This window comes from Exophiala spinifera (assembly GCF_000836115.1).
Source record: "Exophiala spinifera strain CBS 89968 unplaced genomic scaffold supercont1.3, whole genome shotgun sequence".
Taxonomy (NCBI): Eukaryota; Fungi; Ascomycota; class Eurotiomycetes; order Chaetothyriales; family Herpotrichiellaceae; genus Exophiala; species Exophiala spinifera.
This window is the reverse complement of record NW_015622515.1, coordinates 2,911,226-2,928,238: the sequence shown is the minus strand read 5'-3', so window position 1 is coordinate 2,928,238 and position 17,013 is coordinate 2,911,226. Positions and strand designations below refer to the sequence as shown.

Here is a 17,013-nt window from a genome sequence, read left to right as displayed (position 1 = left end):
GGCGCTCGACGTGCTCTCGTGCGTTTTCCATTCCGTTTGAACCCATGATACGGGGGACCGCCGGTCTCGATTTCATAGAGGGCACAAACCCAGGGCAAAGATGTCGGTCTGCACCGTGGCGTGGGGCGTGGACGGTTTATTCATAGCCGAACCACTCGTACGAGGAAAATGGCTCTTCCCCCGTCGAACGCTGCAGCCTTCCAAGTCGATGAGTTTTGAATCGCCCGTCAACGATGATCATGTTTCGACATCCCACGTCGGCCTGAATGATATCGTGGTCGTGTAGATGTTGCAATCCCACGGCCGCCTGTTTGCTCCAGCGACACTCTGTGCGCAATGAAATTAATCCGGTACCGTTTTGCTTTTTTTGCTTGGAGAGTTTGACCTCGAAGCACTTGTCCGCGCCCGAGGACAGTGGAACCATCTTCCCAGAGCGCCCAGGAATTCGGCAACGTCGGGATGATGGCCTAGGCGGTCATAAACTTTTCTCGCTCGGCACGAATCTCGTCGTCGTCGTCGTTGTCGCCGTCGTACCTCTTCACCACTCGTCGCGCGCGTCAAGCGCGTACACACTGCCTGATTTTCCGACGTCGATACAACCCAGTCCCTCTAGAGCGGAAGTTGAGGGAAGGCTGCGGTTGTCCATATACGTCTCTTTTTTTCCAGCATGAATGTGTAGCGGCACATGATCGACATAAGAGAAGAACTAGACGATGAAATTGATTTAAAGAGGGGTTGGTTTCGAACAACAATGTTCATCTGTGGTTATAGCGGCGTGGAGAGAAATTAAATGTAACGGGCGACTTGCCGTGGACTCTGCAGTATGTGGACTGTAGTGTGCATGGAGCGGCGAGTAGGGATGTACCACTGATATTGTCCTACTTTACTTATCCTCTACTCTACCCTACCCTCGGTAGCCTTAAGTAGCTACGTAGGTAAGGTAGACAGACACGTCCTTCGTTGACCACGGAGTACGGTACCAGAGTACTCGGATTGTAACTACTACGGAGTACCTGGGCAGGTATACACTTATTCACCCGTCGGTGCTTTTCAAACAAACAGACTTGGTATTTATTTGACGCTATCAAGTAAATCCGAATCCGATTGAAGATGGGTCGAATCGTCGGTGGCCGCCGAGAGCGTTGAGGGCCAAAGATCAAAGGTTCGAGCAAGGGTGTCGAGTTTGTTTGACATGGTTTACGATTTGGAGGTATATGGGTTCGGCCCCTTGTACCCATCCACGTCGGTCGAGTTGCTTAGCGTTTCGAATTTCTTGTAGTTTTGTTCGTACTGGTCTAACTTGTTCATGATGGCGGCGTACTATCTCGGGGGGAAACCAAAAGAAGAGGAAGAGTTAGTAACAATTGTTAAGTCAAATATCGTTTGGTATAAAGAGAGAACGAGAAAGGTTTTGAACCGATTCGGCCAATTCGGATGGGAGGGCTGGTGGTGGTGGTGGTCGTGTTCGCGCCGAGAGGGCTGAGTGTGCTGACGCTAGGTCATGCCATGGAAAAGAAACAGGAACTGGGAGTCACGGCACAAGAGATCGCAACAACGGAGTAAGAGAGTATCGGAAAAACATACCGCATCACTACCAATCACGCATCTCAACGGGGGATCTTTCATAGTGGCCAATTCGTACATTGCTCTGGCACCCTTGACGGGGTCACCGGCCTGAGTACCGTGACGGGCACCCATACGTTCAACAGCGTTCATGTCTGCGTATTGTTTTTTGTCAAGTCAGTTACCAGTTGACATTTTCCTTATTTCATTCTGCCTTTTGCAATGTGTGTCGGAAGGAGTGTTCGGATTTGTGCTTGTGCTGCTGCTTGTGTTTGGTAGAAAAGGGGAAGCGTGACGGAATAAGAAGAAACAAAAAAAAAGCACTCACGATCATAAGCCGGATGACGGTCGGCAAATTGCATGCTTCGTCCAGCCCAATCCGTCCGAAAGCCACCGGGCTCGACGCAGGTGAACTTGATGCCCCATTCGGGCTTGACCTCGAGACTGACTGACTCGGTGAAGCCCTCGACGGCCCATTTGCTCGCGCAGTAGACGCTGAACAGCGGCACGCCGCGCTGCCCGCCGATGCTGGTGACTTGTTGAATCAGCCCGCCTTGCGGCTGCTGGCGGTCCCGCATCACCTGCATGGCTTCGCGGGTCACGTCGATGAGGCCGAAGAAGTTGATGTCCATCTGCTGCCGGACCTGCGCGTCGGTGTACTCTTCGAAACAGCCTGCGAGCCCGTACCCGGCGTTGTTGACCACGACGTCGATCCGGCCGAACTTGTCGAGCGCCGAGTTGAAGGCGGCCTTGATGCTCGCTTTGTCCGTCACGTCGAGTCGAACTGCCAGGTGGTTGGTCGGCGTGGTGCCCTTGAGTGAGACCTTGGAAGGGTCGCGGGCAGTGGCGACAACGTGGTCCCCGCGGTCCAGGACTTCTTGGGCATATTCTCGTCCGAAGCCCGTGGAGCACCCGGTGATGAGGAAGACGCGGGGCATGGTTTGTGAGTTGTAAGTTGTGGGAGCTTCTGGGACTACTCGCGCCTGTGTGGGTCGTGGATTGCTTTGTCAGGTCGTCTGTGTCTGGTGTCGGTGACTGTCTTAATTACTATGTCGGTGTCAGTGTCGATGTGGTGTGTGGTGTGTGACAGTGTTAGGTTAGGATATGATGGTTGTTTGAAGCCGTCCTACACAGCCTCTTTAAATACCCGGATACTCTCTGGTGTTTAGGCGCGGAGATAAAGCAAGAGCCGCTTCTTTGCCTACGGAACAAACAAGACTTGAAGGGTGCATTCCGTGACGTTGAGAGAAAAGGAGACACGAAGACGTGTAGTCCGTACAAAGTCCTGCGTATAGATCGTCCGCCTTCCTAAAAGGATATAGTGGCTGATGGGTGAGTAATACGCCGGATCAATGGTCAACTTCCTTGCTTGTCGCTAGTGACAAACCTTGGTAGATAAACTCGGGGATAGGCTATAGAATACAGCCAGCTAAAAATGAAAGGATGGGAGCTGGAGGGAGTCAGTGGGTCATGTCCAGAGAGTCTGGAATACGTTATCACAACCTCCGTTCCCCCCGATATAGATAGGAACAGTGTAAGTGCTCAGTAAACAGGTACCTACGTGCCTCCGTTGATGGTGGCCCGTAGCGAGCCGTAACGAGTGCCTCCGGAGAAGACTACTTGCATACTGTAGTAACACGAGCAAGTTAGTTCACTTGCTCGTTAGTGACGATTGGCTGCATTTTCAACAGCTTCCCTCCATCCTCTATCGATAAGCCTCGTACACTAAAAACTTAGGTACAATCTGCACACGCGGGGTTCTTCCAAGAATACCTTTTACTTGTGTAACCCTCTACCGGTACCAACAGCTCATTCGAAACTGCTGACTTCTTCACAATTCTCAATTCTCCTGGTGCCATCCACCATTACTTGTCAAGCTATGTCTGCTTCATCTCAGAACGCCGGGGAATCCGCTCCCAGTGAATCTACACGATCACCGCAGGCGGCCTTGCAACCGTCACGGCTCAATAGGGCGCCATCGTTGACGAGCTTCTTGCTCGATTCTGCCCCTCAACCATTCTACATGGCGACGCAGCATCCGTTTCTTCGTCACGCTGGGCTGGGCACGCTCTCCAAAGAAACCCTCGAACGTTGGCTGTCACAGGACCGCCTGTATGCTCAATCCTACATCGGCTTCATTGGTGCCCTGATTGCTCGAGTCGAGCTGCCCTACAGCGTCGCCGACCAGTCCACCTCATTGCGCTGGCGGATTGTCAATCTACTCTCTTCTGCACTCGAGAACATCCTTAGAGAATTGCGATTCTTCAATGACACTGCGGAAAAATATGGCCTACGACTCGACGCATCCGCTGGGCCAGAAGGACCCTTCACGGCTGAACCAGCGACAAAGCAATACATTGACCTATTCCGAGCTTTCTCGACCGACCCGAGCATGAGCTTACTCGAAGGCCTCGTCGTCCTGTGGGCTACCGAGAAATGCTACTTGAAGGCATGGACCTTTGCGTCGTCGTTCATGGAGCCTTCTGGAGCACCGGCAGCTCATGCCGATAAAGATGGCGGGGCGCTGCGTAACGAATTCATTCCCAACTGGACAAGCCGCGAGTTTGAGAAATTTGTCGAGGACATCGCAGAAGTGACGGACCTGTTGGCTGAGCGCGAAGACGCCATCAACCGGAGTCAGGACGTATATACTGCCGTGTGGGCGCGGTTACTCGATATTGAGGCCAAGTTTTGGCCCTCTGTAGAAGAATCCTAGAGGACAAATCGACCAGACCATGTGTCGTTGAATGCTAAACTTTGCTCTCAATCGAACCCCCTTGTAGGCCGCACATTGTCGGCTCGCCACAGACCCATGACTGCACCCGTTTCATTCATCCACTCTCTTGCGCCGTTGACGGCAGCCTTTGCCATTCCAGTGTTCCGTCGCTTGTGTCCCTTTTGGAACCCCACCCCTTGTCTTTCGCCCGTTGCATACTCGGACCCCATACTCGGGAGAACATTCTCGCCTGCGCTCAGACTGACGAAGAGCGAGAACGGCACCAGCCACACACACAGGCCGAAATAGGACGCGATCTCGGTGAAGGAGGGTTGATCGTACGCGGGCGCTGCTGAATACCAATCCCGCCTGCTGCTCGGCACGCCGCGGTAGCCCGTAGGTCGACTGAAGTGCCGGAACCACAGCCAGTGGTTGAGGATGACCAGGCCGCAACTCGCTATGAAGAAGGGGTCGGAGAGCTTGACTATGGGGAAATGGCGCAGGTTCGTCGAGTACACGCCGTGGCTGGCAACTCCCAGCAGAGTCAGGTACCAGGGGAACCCGTCGACCAACCAGAGAAGCACCTGTGCCACCACGACCACATAGATGAGTCGTCTGAGTAACTTGGCGCTGAGCACCGAGTGTTCTTCGACGAGTTCGGAGAGGTAATACAGCCCGGACGCGATGGACAGGGTGAGGAACCCGAATCCCACCACTAGCCCAATGTAACCGAGGAGAGGTAGGATGTACATCTTCTTCTTCCTTCTTCGCCCTGCAAGAGGCCGTGTTGGACTGGCGTTGTTATCTAGCACTGTCGAATTTACTCCCTCAACACTCCGTCCTTTCTAGATTTTTTTGGGCATGGTCTTTCAAAGGGCCAGCTGTCACTTTCTTCGAACGAAGACGACGGGGTTGGGGAAGTAAAAAGCCACCAGTGACGTAGACCGGGTAAGTCACGAGCTAGTCCCAATCGTTGATGCTCCCCGCGCCGCTTTAAAAGACGAGAGACACCTTCTCAAGACTCGTATGAGACTTTGATTTGCTCTTCTCATACGATGCATGTCGATGGTATCAGCGTGCTATGTCCTGTTCAAGAATGCTAGTCTACAATATAGCCAAATCCCTCGTGATACCATCGACGTGTATCGTATAAGAAGATGAAATCCCTCGCACCCACTCCAACATTCCTCATCACCGCGCGCCTGTTGCTTTTGGATTTCCTGAGTTAGGTAGCTCTTGAACCATCTGGCCATATCTGCCGTCTGGTCCAAAGAGACCGAAGCGTGAATTTCAATGCCCAAATCCCCGACAATAAAAGGCCATACTCCACTATGGGGAACTCCCAGCTCTAAAAATAATTCCATAAAATATGTACATCGCCAAAACGCTAAGAAAACCAATACAATTCACCAAGAACAATTGCTGACGCTGTCGTAATTTGCATCAAAAGTGGCAAAGCATTCACACGAGCAAATTTCAGTTGACTGACTTTGATGCCTTTGTCAGCGAGCAAATCACGCCAGAGGAGGCCTGCAAGACTCCCAGCGAATGTGTAGCTGAAGGCTCCAATGTTACTGCCCATTGCAACCGAATATATGGCGCCGAGTAGTATTCGATGATCCGCTAAAGCAGCCGAAGACTGCGAGAAAGCAGGGTTTCGCATTATCTCGACAAGGATGATTGTGGCTCCAATGTTTGTGCCCGCGAGGGGACAGAGAAAGGCCGCGCTGACAAAGCCCATGAAGAAAACCGTCTTGGCTGGCGTGGTACATGCGTTTGCAAAGCCCTGGGCGAACACTTTGATCCAACCTCTTTGCTCGAGGCCGCGGACAAGAATAAACTCGCACATGGCAAAAGGCAACAGTGAGATCGGAAGTCGGCGGACTGTGCGCGTGGTTCTGGGAAAGCGGTTGGCCACGTTACGTGCAAAAGAAAGGAGAGACCATTCCTCTGTCGCCGAACCGATCGTGTTGGGAGTGCTTAATGGAGGAGGATCGGGCTCTTCTTTGGATTCCTTCGCATGACCATCCACTGGGAGTTGCTCTCTCGGTGGTTCGACGATTTGATCTTCTGTGGACGACGTGTACGAATCCTTGACCGCAACCTCCTGCTTTCCATCAGGTCTCCATAGATCGCTTACGACTTCGAAGCAAAAGGCCAACACGCCAGCCGGCATTGTGACCATCCACACCTCGACGGCATGACCTGGAACAAAACTTGTGCCAACCAGGACGGCGATCGTGATGAGCATGAGGGCACTCAGCGCGAAGGCCCCAATGCGATCGCGTAGCTTTGACCAGGGATCAACTTCGATCGGTATCAGGGTTTTGGGGATTTTCTTCCAAAACATGGCCATCAGAATCGGATATGTTAGGATGGCCGGGATTATGGAAGGCAGGACCGTCCATTTCGTGAAGTCTGTCAAATAATTCAAGGAAAAACTGCCCGCAATGAGGATATTGGTTGGGTTGGAAGACACCAGCACAGCCGATGCGGTGTTTGCAGCCATAAATTCGCTGAAGGTCCATGCCTCTGGCTGGAGTTTGGAATGGTGCGTCAGGTACGCAAGAAACTGCCACCCCGGTAAGTGTCTGCATGTGTGAATCACAAGGGTTGATACTAGCATACAGGAGTCCCCGAGAGAATCAAAGGATCGTTCCCCACAATACAGGCAGTCAACAAGAAGAATGCGTAGAGATAGAGGAAGAGCAAACGGCCGGAACTTCCACCTTTCTTGGACACCCAAAGCGCTACCGCTTCGAGAGCGCCGGTACCGTCGAGAGCGATAGAGATGTATGCCTGTGAAAATTTAGACAGTGTTCGAAGATAAATTTGACTGTCTTACCAGAGAAATGAAAAGGACCAGCACATCGTATGGCTTGATGCTTTCATCGCCTTTGATTCCAAGTTTGATCGTGCTGCCATGGATAGTGGTCGTCGCTAAGAGTAAGATCACTCCAATTATCGGCGCGGTTTTAAGTGACAGAGAAAGATGTAGTCGTTGTTGGGATAGCTTGTCATAGTCGCCATGAGATATTATCCTCGTCGACCGGAGTAGGAGCAATAGAGGTCGTTGGGCAGGTTTGGGGATCGGGATCCGCAGAGGCCAAATCACGAAGATCGAGACGACGCAAAAGACAGCGAGAATAAAGCCACTGTGACCATTCAAGTGGCCTTGCTGCCCGTCGAGTTCGGTCATGCGTCGCGGAGTACTGGCGACTGCTATCGAAAATGTCGAGCGAAGAGAGTCCGACACTGACAACGTCGAGAAATGTTGTTAAAGAACCGAGTCCGAGTCCGAGTTTCAATGGTTACACCCGCACTGTTTGCAGTTAGAACATTGTTATCCTATCACGAAGCCACGTTGAACCTTGTCGTTCTGGGCACCACAGTGAAGGGATCCTCTTCAAACTTGGCACTCACATGTCATGAATGTGAAGACCTTAACATTGTTAATATTGTGACCCGTTGTGACCATCATGGAAAACTCCTCAAAGCACACTGTGCGAGGAGTGAGGGCGGTGAAGATAATGCAGACAACGACGAGGCTGGTATTCACCTTGTGCTCCAGGTAGTTAGGCACCTAATTTTGGTTATGTAAGGGACTTTTAGGGCCTTAAAGGCTCTCTTATCGATAAGACCTGCTGCGCCTTCATGCGCTTCGCTCTCCGCGCTGCTATACAACTTCCCTCGAATAAATCTTTGGCCATAGAAACGCAATGGCAACAACAGCAGAGTCAGACCAGTCTGCTGGTCAGGAAGTCAATTGGAAGAAAGAAGACAAAGCTTTCCAAGCGTAAGTGAGATGCTATAACATCCGCATACCCGCATGTGCTGATGGTCTGGGGCCATTGTAGGAAGCGCACCTCAGAATACTACGATCCATGCCAGGAGGCAGCGAACAAAAGCATCAGGTGTATGAACAGAAATGGAGGAGATAGAGATATGTGCCAGGATTATTTCCAGTACGTTGATCGCCCAACGCAGCCTACAAATACCTGCCCGCTGAATGAAGCTTTGATCTCGCTGCTACTTGCTAGGCCGGAAGAACTGACAGTGTCCACGGAAAACAGAGCGTACCGGGATTGTAAGAAAGAATGGGTATGAGTGCTCCCGGCTGAAATCGCGACAACTCGTCTAACAATATTTGCACAGATGGCGCGGCGAAAAGCTCAGAGCAAGTCATGGTTCAGCTGAGTGACCTGGTGCCGTGTGGTCGTATTTGGCAATGTGAAAAACTACATGTATAACAGATAACAGGGACATATATCAAAATCTCTAAAAGCATAGCACGGCGCGGATTATGCACAAATTAATGTCACAGCAGCCGGAGCGTCCTGTCCGTGTCAATGAAATATCTTTTCTGGTGAAGAAGCACGAACCCTGATGTCATAAGAACAGCAACATATCTCTTCTAGTTGAAAAGGGTCCTGTAATCGCTGTAAGCGGATTGTTCTCTCAAGGCGTCGACGAGGGTAGAAGGCGCACCATTAATCCCAGTTGGTAGTGAGAGGTGCCTGAGGAACGATCTACAGATACTCCGCAGTTCACTGTTTCTGTCACCTTATTTTAGTTCTTTCAAAACAATTTTCCCCTCACACTTACTTGCGCTGTCACGTTTGGTGCCCGTTATGTGACAATGTCTGATCCAAGCGTGACTGAGCGCAGAATTCGCCCGATACAGGATGCCATAGCAACCTCTAACTGGAAACAGGCGCTCCAGGCCTGTGATAAATGGTCAAAGAAGGGCGAGAAGTCCGATAGATTCCAGGTATACCGAGACGTCTCGGGTCTCTTTTTCGAGTCCTCTCGTTGAGAGTATCTTCGATGCTGATGCTGCATGACAGGCTCTAAGAGCATTTGTTCTCGTCAGCCATCCTGAGCCAGCACATCATGCTCGCGGCCGAACAGAGGTCCTCGGCCTCTGCACGCGCAAGCCCCCAGTCACCGAGCCCGAAGCCATATATCAACTGCAGGATGCACTGAAGGCTCTAGCTACAGAAGCTGATGACGAACTCATGAAGCTATGGGAAAGGGCCACAACAGCTAAACCAAATGACAAAGACCTGCTCATGCGCTGGATCAATCAAGCCATTGACTTAAGCGACTGGCGCAGTGCTCAAAAGGTGTGATTACATGAACGTCTGTACGGTCACAAGAGATGGACACTGACATGGGGCCAATTTCTCGACAGGCCGCCATGGGTTTGCGAAAATCATTCCCCCAGGACCGAAACTACGAGTTCTGGAACATCGCCATGTGTTACCTGATATCCATAGAGAGCAGCGTGCCAGAGAAAGACCGAATACTCTTTGGGACTCTGGCATACAGGATGATAATCAAAGCAGTAGAGGCGATTCCGCCCAGTCAGGTTCGTATCAAGCTTGGACAGCTAGAGCCAATACTGATGCTCTGTAGGACGAGAACTCTGCACCTGGAAAAGGACTCGCAACTCCAGAAGAAGTGTCGTTGCTCGTTCAAATTCTCAACTCGACTGGTCGTCCTCAAGAGTCTGTAAAGCTACTGCAGAGCGAATCTCTGAACTCGAAGTCTGGGATTGGAAAGCGAGATACTCAACTAATAGCGCTTCTGCTGTCTCAGTCTCTCGAACAGTCAGAGCAGTGGGAGGAAGCGTTCTGCTATTGCCATGAGCTTTTGTCAGATCAGTCCTGCCAGAGTGATGACCGGATTTGGGGTCTTTACCTTACAGCACTGTCCCACTTACCCTCGGAGAGGTAAGACCCGCATACTCAAAGCTAATGACGCAGTTCTAACGTTGCAGAAGCTTTCGACCGAAAGCAAAACAGATGCTCGATGATGCCTGCGCTGCTAAGCCGTTTTCGAGATCCTCACATATGGCGATGATGAAGTTCTTGCAAAGCGAGCAAGGAGACGACCATTTGGAAGAACTCCTTCGCATCTGTAAACTGTACGCCGGCGAATTTTCTGACAAAGCTTTTTGCTTCGATGACATGAAAGGGGCTCTACGTCGACTCGATAAAAACCGGTTGGATGATTTCACCATATCACTCTCCCGTTCCACTGGGCTTCTGGCCGACTTATTTAACTTCAAAGTTGACTATAGTTTCCTTCCAGCCGACGCACCTGACCAAGAACTCATAGGTTTTGCCCAACGAGCTCTGATGCTTTTTAAGGAAGCTGAAAAGGCTGGCAAACCTTGTCCAGAAGCGGCGTTCCTAGCTGTATTGGCTGTACTTCGGCTTTCGTTGAAGAAAGACTGCAACGAGCTTGCGTTGTTCGCTCTGACTTTGCTTGAAATAGGACGAACCAAGTACGGAGACTATTATTTATTCACAGTCTTACTGGTTCATCTGCAAGTGCATCTCGGCCTCATGTCTCTGGCAATGAGTACGTTCAAGCGGCTTTCTATTAAGAACATGCAGTGGGAGACTGTCGGGCACCTCTTCTTGACACGAATATCAACCTTGCATCCTGCGTCGAATGGTGCAGGCGAAGAAGGCTTCGATCCTTCCAACGCCATCAGTACTGGCTTGACAATACTAGAGAATGCAGATAATGCCCTAGTCCGAGGAATTCGAGGGGGTCTCAATCACGGCAGTTATTCCAACATCCACAACAGCGTCGTTGTGCGTTCTCATATCGAAAACAGTATGAATCGACAGGTGTTCCTGATTGAAGAGCGGAAGCTTCTCAGACAATTAGGAATCCTGGAAGACACCGTCTTGCCGCGGCGTCCATCAAACCTTGTGGATAAAAGAGACTTCAGTTACCTCCCAGCTTATCGGGACGACGATCCTGAGCTGCTAGCAAGCTTCAGATGTGGTCCTCTACCGAAAGAAAAGTGGATAACCGCAATGTCTGTTTTTGAGAATGTGGCGACATATCTAGAGGCGCAGCTAACCTCGCAACCGGCATTGTTGACCAAGGTCTCCGAAAACTTGGACGATGCCCTGACACAGCTCGAAAGTGTCTGTGACAGTCCCGAGAACACAGATCTCACCAAACAGGAAACCTCCAACTTGGCATGCTACAAGCTTCTCGCTCAGGCCGTACTTTTCATAAAGGACGGATCGGCGACGCAAGACCAATGGAAGGATGTTCTGTCTCAGCTCGGTCAATGGCTTTCCAAGACTCTCGATGGGCGGAAAAGAAATCCCTCTGGCTTGTCGGTGGGCGATGTACGCGTGCCCGTCTGGGAGGATCTACACAACAGCCTCAGTCAGCTGGAGACACTCAAGGTCGTGGCCATGTTGCTGGGCGTTTCGTCGAAACCGTCAAAAAGAGCCAAGGGCAAAGCCGTCGGCCCGAGCAAGGAGGAGCTCGGTGAAGTACGAAAACTTGTCTCGGAGCTGGAAAAACAGATCCATGACGATGCGCGAGACATGAGAGAACAGGTCACTGCGGCCGGTGTGCTGGGCAAATTGGTTGATGTAGGCTTCGGCCGCGAAGGCGTCCCCTCGGAGCTCGGGCAGATAGTCCAGGAATTGTGCGCCGAGGCTTGGATGGAAAACTACTGTGGGAACATGAAAGAGAGTTGGGAGGATGCTGTCAATGGGGTGTTGGCCGTCAAGGTCAAGGTGTACTCCTGAGAAGCGAGCGCATCTTGCCACACTGATTGCATCGTGATGCGACATTCTGGGTTGCGGGCCTGGTCATGCATGCTGCCGGGGTTTGCATTTGGCAGGACAGGACGTCAATCAGTTCTAGAATATCACAAATGAACTTGGAAGATGAGGGACAATGGCTCTAGGTTGCATTCACGTCGTAGGAGTGGTTTTGCTTATTGTGATTCTTCGCGGTTGTAGCCTACCACATTGAACGGGCCGAGCTCGTTATGAGCTTCGACGAGATGGTAACTCCCGACTGAATCAGTCTGAGAGGGCTGCTTCGTTTGTAAACCTAATAATTGGTCACCTATTCATGCATATTGCGCCTCTGCACCCCAAGTGCTTAGTCCCTTGATCAACAACGCCGGTATGTATGCTTCCGTGACCAGCGACTTTTTGCCAATGATACAAATTCAACCCGTCAAGCTGTCTGTCCTCGTGGCTGCTTGAGGCGTTGATCCCGAAGTCTACTCCAAGATTAGAGTTCCTCTTCCTGTTCAGTGGGTGTGCGATATCGTTCGAATCAGTCCTTTGAGATTAATCTTGTCTGCCCTTCAGTAATCGTTTGGTCACCTTGTCCTTCTCAATGATGTATACGTGTGCACCCCAGCCGGAGAGGGCGTCTCGATCGACCGCATTGAGAAGAGCTTGTGAAATGGTTTCGAAAAGGTCATCTGGCTCCTGTTATGTGATATTAGCCTCTTCTGTCGACACTCTGAGCAACAGCATTCCTAGCTTACCAAGTCCGGCTCCCATAATCCTTCGCAGGTACCAAACAACTGATCACTTGCTGTTCCAGCCACGATAAAGTCTTTGGCGAAGTCGATGCAGCCTATACTATCGAAGCCGCAGATGAATGGTTTTCCGGTTGTGTGGTTGATGCCAGCAAGAACTGGGCTGACGAACCAGGGTCCGAACCTCCTCTCGTACAGACTGCTGGAGACTAGATTGGCGAGTGTCTGTGGTGAAATATTGCGCTCCTCTCGTAGTCTGTACATGTTGACCTTGTAGCGGAATGTGTCGCTGACCGTCTGGACGTCTGTCGCAAGACCCGTTAACCCAAGGTACACGGATGGTGCGTAGTTGAAGATCTTTGGGAAGTTGTTCGAGACGGTCAGGGCTTGGAGGCCGAGACGGAGATCGCAGGCTATGGCGACGCAATCCTTGCCGACCATCGCAACGCAAGCACCGCCATCTGCGGATAGGTTAGAGAATGACCATCAGCGGACCAGAGAGGCGGCATACTGATATCGAACGGAGAGCTCTGAAGCGAACAGTGTCAGTAACCTCATTTGGCTCCTGGGCTGGAGAGGGAGCTTACCATTTTGAAGTGTTCTAGAGTGAGGGAAACGACAAGGCGAAGACAGTCACAAACAACAGCGACCTGAAGCTCAAGTGATTAGTGTAGAGGGAGAGGTTGTTTGTAGACAATTGAGTGGTAGATGACCGGGACTGCGGACTGGGCGCAGGCACTTGCTGCAAACGCGTTGTTCGGTAGAGACTGAGTAGGGGAGATTCGGGCGACCAATAGGCGTGGACGAGGCTGGCAAATGCTCGCTATGTCATCATTCGTCTGCCTTCGACTTGTCGCCGCTGCGGAGGAACTCAACACACGTCGTGCAGTATGGGTGTTGGACTCCAGGCAATACCATTTCACTCTCCATTCTAGACCCTTCTATCACAACTGTCTGTCTTAGCAAGCCGCGTCCTCATCCAGCATCTACAAAGTCACCCAAGACCTGCCAGGAACCTCCTTCACCCCAACCCCACCTCATCTCGACCCCAGCCTAGCCAGGCGAACATGGCCTCCCACGTTGTGGTGATTGACTCGAGTCTCCGACGTGCCACGATCAAAACGACCCCTGCAAAACCACTGAGCGAAGTGTTAGAAGAAGCATGTGCCAAGCTCAACCTCGCTCCCACTCAGTATGGCCTGAAGTGAGTCTGGCATCCCGCATACGCAAACCCAGCATCTAACCAATCTACCAGACACAGCAATAAACAGGTCGACCTCTCCAGAACGATAAGACTCTCCGGGCTCTCTTCCGGCGCCAAACTGGAACTGGTGCAGCTGTCCAAGTCAGCTGGTGTGGTCTCAATAGCTCTACAAGTGCCCGAATCAGAAGCAGCAGGAATTCCCAATGGAAGACTGACGGACAAGTTCCCCAGTGACACGACGTTATGGAAAGTCCTAAGAAAGTTTGAAGAAGGATCAGGCTCTCGGAATTTCACTGCGAGAGGAATCCCTTCATCGACTCAGAGTGGTGCCGGGAGACTATATTATGAACAACCAGTGGTCCAGGCCATGAACAGAGAGCTGTCCTCGCTGACTGATTTACAAAAGACTCTTGCCCAACTTGGCTTCAACAGCGGTTCTGCATTGTTAAGGCTTAGCTTTCGTGCGACAGAAACACCCTTAGAAGAGGCTATGCTCCAGATTCGAGGATATTTTGAATCGGTAGACGGACCTGCACCTCAGGACAACCCAAACGCAACCTCAGTACGAGACGAAACTCCAGCTATCTCCACTCAACCAATAGCTGCGTCAGAATCAGCGTCACCAATTGCTCCGGCGCAATCCCATGAGGAGACCCAACCAATTGCGCCTTCACAGCCTCAACCAGAGCAGATAACGACCGCTACAAGTCGCCCGGTCTCCGTTTTTAGACCGCCAAGCTCGTCAACACCGGCTGCTGCTCGGCAACTCTACAACGATGCAGATTACACACCTACGGTTGAGCATGCACAAGTACACCAAAAGTTACTTCAGCAGAATAGTAGAAATACAAGGTTACTTACTGACGCCCAGCTGGCTGCGCAGGAGCAGGAAGAAGCCGCGAAGTGGGCAGCGGTGAAGGAAGTCGAGATCAAGATTCGTTTTCCTGATCAAAGTGCGGCAAGTGCCAAATTCACTCGACTTGACTCAGCAGCAGATCTCTACAATTTCGTCAGAGAGTGTTTGGCTGTGCGGTGGAAATCGGAACCATTTATCCTCAGGAATCCTGGTATAAGAGGCAAGAACGAAGCGATACCGGATGACTCGTCTAAGAAACTCATCAGAGATCTTCAACTCAAAGGCCGGATACTGGTCAACTTTGGTTGGGACGACAGCAGAGCTAGTGTTGAAGCGAGGAGCACCAAGGCAGTATTACGAGAAGAGTTGCAATCTCAGGCTCAAGAACTAAAAGTGCAAGACATTCCTGGCGTTGTAGAAGACGATAAGGATCCCGGCACGAAGGTGGATGTGGGTAAGAAGGACACAAAACCTGACGAAGGTGGAAGCAAGGCTAAGATGCCGAAGTGGTTAAAGGGGCTGAGCAAGAAATAGATGGACAACCACGGTACTTTCGTACGCGTCAAAATTTCGGATTTTGGGTAGAGTGGTATTCAGCGTGGCATAGCAATGGCAATCTAGGTACTGTAGCGTTTAGCGTGAACGGGATATGAGATGTTTTTTTTGAAAGCTTCAACCAGCTAAAGGACATGGCCGATTTTCCTACACTCATCCTCATGATTCGTCTGGGTATCTTCCGCCAGCAAGAAAGGAGTAACCGGACCTGGTGCTCGTAGTACTCGTAGTATTCGCAAGGCTGCATGGTAGCCTTGCAGTCGATAAACCCGCACGTGACGAGACCGTTCTTCGGCACAAACTGGGTGGGGATCCGAATATTGCAGCCCACAATTGGATTTTGGCTGGCATCTACTACTATGCAGACGGAGTGACTTTACTTTGCGACTCTGTCGAAACCATTTGTCGTATCGCCTATTTTGTTCCCCCGACTAAAACCAACAAACAAAAAGCCCAAGATGCCTTCCGAAACCACCGATATCAAGCAATTCCTCGAGATTGCGCGGAGAAAGGATGCCAAAGGTGTGTTGATGGTCTATTTTTTCCCCCTCTCTCTTTCGTGCCGAGCTGGACCGGAGGGCATTGGTTTTTGAACGGAGGGAAGGGAGTGAAGAAGTCTAGTCTAGTCCATGGCTTGCTAACGGATGTCCCACGCGTCGACACTTGTAGGTGCGCGCCTCATGAAGTCGTCCAAGAGCAAGGACATCAAGATGAAGATCCGATGCAAGCGGTACCTCTACACCCTCATCCTCAAGGACAGCGACAAGGCCGACAAGATCAAGCAGAGTTTGCCTCCGAGTAAGTCACCGTCCTCCCTTGGGAGAATTCTTTGTCCCGTGGCGTCTCGGTAGCGTGTGTCCTGTCGTGGTATGCCGGAACGGGAGCAAGGCGCGGTCGCAGAGAAGAGGAGGGAAAAGCAAGATGTAACGTGTGTGCACGCAAAAGAAACAAGAAGCCACAACATACCGTGTGTGAAAAAGAAGGAAAAAGAAAAGAGCAGTTGATTTGTGAGATATCGCACATGTTCGAGCGTGTACACCGGTGTGGTTGTTGGTGGTTGGCAGTGTGATGTTGTTTTTTTTTTTGAAGAGGGACATGCCGAGCTGTCTTTGAACCTGCAAAGTGCGATGGAGCGGTGCACGAGAACGAGGGGGACGGATACGAGAAGTTCCACGCAACCTAAAAGTTCCAAGTTCAAGTTGCAAAACATCTCGTCAGAGGAATGCGAGGCTAACCTTTGTTTTTTTCTCTCTCTAGCCATGCCCTTCCAGGAGATCAGCAAGAAGAACAAGAAGGCCAAGAAATAGAGGAAGAGTACCGTGGCAGAGACGGTGGTTGAGTTGTTGTAGTTGTTGTTGTCTTGTCAGGACCGAACGAGGATCACTCGCAACAGGAGGACACCAAGTACCGCTTCACCAATGATCGAATGGCAGTGGGAGTGCGCGATGTGCAACAACCTTGAAGGAAAAGAGTTCATTTGCTTCTCTAGCCCTTTCGGACACAAATCATACATTCCCGCAATCGGTTCTGGTGGGGCTCCGTTCCCCTTTTCATCCTCCCGGGCGTGCGATATCCAGTCTCGCAGTCGCGAGAAATGCAAAAAGGGAGAGGGGAGGGAGGATAGGAGCGTATCCTAGCTAGGTACTCAAAAAGCTAGACCAAGAAAAAACCGGAATGAAAATAAAAACAAGGCGAACCAGCAAGACGAACGAGCATTAAAAGGCGCCCAGTGACTCTCGGATGAGAACTGTGTTCTATTTCTCGCCGCCCATTTTCTCAGGGTTTGCGTTACATTC

General features: G+C 51.1%; 9 protein-coding genes across 9 annotated transcripts; 5 read left to right on the top strand and 4 right to left on the bottom strand.

Annotated features, from left to right (window-relative positions):
* Positions 1-1,197: 1,197 nt before the first annotated feature.
* PV08_04805 (uncharacterized protein) lies at positions 1,198-2,501 on the bottom strand (the record flags this gene model as incomplete). Its single annotated transcript, XM_016379149.1, has 3 exons — positions 1,198-1,320; positions 1,585-1,718; positions 1,892-2,501. The coding sequence occupies 3 exons, from the start codon at positions 2,499-2,501 to the stop codon at positions 1,198-1,200; spliced, it is 867 nt and encodes a 288-aa protein (XP_016237826.1).
* Positions 2,502-3,442: 941 nt separating this feature from the next.
* Positions 3,443-4,279, top strand: PV08_04804 (uncharacterized protein; the record flags this gene model as incomplete). The annotated part of the gene is made up of 1 exon (XM_016379148.1): positions 3,443-4,279. One exon carries the CDS (start codon positions 3,443-3,445, stop codon positions 4,277-4,279), a length of 837 nt encoding a protein of 278 aa, XP_016237825.1.
* A 47-nt stretch (positions 4,280-4,326) lies between these two features.
* PV08_04803 (uncharacterized protein) lies at positions 4,327-5,031 on the bottom strand (the record flags this gene model as incomplete). Its single annotated transcript, XM_016379147.1, has 1 exon — positions 4,327-5,031. The coding sequence occupies one exon, from the start codon at positions 5,029-5,031 to the stop codon at positions 4,327-4,329; it is 705 nt and encodes a 234-aa protein (XP_016237824.1).
* Positions 5,032-5,666: 635 nt separating this feature from the next.
* On the bottom strand, positions 5,667-7,478 carry PV08_04802 (uncharacterized protein; the record flags this gene model as incomplete). Its single annotated transcript, XM_016379146.1, has 3 exons — positions 5,667-6,851; positions 6,908-7,078; positions 7,125-7,478. The coding sequence occupies 3 exons, from the start codon at positions 7,476-7,478 to the stop codon at positions 5,667-5,669; spliced, it is 1,710 nt and encodes a 569-aa protein (XP_016237823.1).
* A 520-nt stretch (positions 7,479-7,998) lies between these two features.
* Positions 7,999-8,476, top strand: PV08_04801 (uncharacterized protein; the record flags this gene model as incomplete). Its single annotated transcript, XM_016379145.1, has 3 exons — positions 7,999-8,075; positions 8,137-8,380; positions 8,435-8,476. The coding sequence occupies 3 exons, from the start codon at positions 7,999-8,001 to the stop codon at positions 8,474-8,476; spliced, it is 363 nt and encodes a 120-aa protein (XP_016237822.1).
* Positions 8,477-8,918: 442 nt separating this feature from the next.
* Positions 8,919-11,850, top strand: PV08_04800 (uncharacterized protein; the record flags this gene model as incomplete). Its single annotated transcript, XM_016379144.1, has 5 exons — positions 8,919-9,050; positions 9,127-9,405; positions 9,474-9,650; positions 9,698-10,014; positions 10,065-11,850. 5 exons carry the CDS (start codon positions 8,919-8,921, stop codon positions 11,848-11,850), a joined length of 2,691 nt encoding a protein of 896 aa, XP_016237821.1.
* A 555-nt stretch (positions 11,851-12,405) lies between these two features.
* PV08_04799 (proteasome subunit beta type-3) lies at positions 12,406-13,043 on the bottom strand (the record flags this gene model as incomplete). Its single annotated transcript, XM_016379143.1, has 2 exons — positions 12,406-12,549; positions 12,609-13,043. The coding sequence occupies 2 exons, from the start codon at positions 13,041-13,043 to the stop codon at positions 12,406-12,408; spliced, it is 579 nt and encodes a 192-aa protein (XP_016237820.1).
* A 626-nt stretch (positions 13,044-13,669) lies between these two features.
* Positions 13,670-15,196, top strand: PV08_04798 (uncharacterized protein; the record flags this gene model as incomplete). The annotated part of the gene is made up of 2 exons (XM_016379142.1): positions 13,670-13,806; positions 13,858-15,196. The coding sequence occupies 2 exons, from the start codon at positions 13,670-13,672 to the stop codon at positions 15,194-15,196; spliced, it is 1,476 nt and encodes a 491-aa protein (XP_016237819.1).
* A 479-nt stretch (positions 15,197-15,675) lies between these two features.
* Positions 15,676-16,068, top strand: PV08_04797 (uncharacterized protein; the record flags this gene model as incomplete). The annotated part of the gene is made up of 2 exons (XM_016379141.1): positions 15,676-15,739; positions 15,887-16,068. The coding sequence occupies 2 exons, from the start codon at positions 15,676-15,678 to the stop codon at positions 16,066-16,068; spliced, it is 246 nt and encodes an 81-aa protein (XP_016237818.1).
* Between the last annotated feature and the right edge of the window lie 945 nt (positions 16,069-17,013).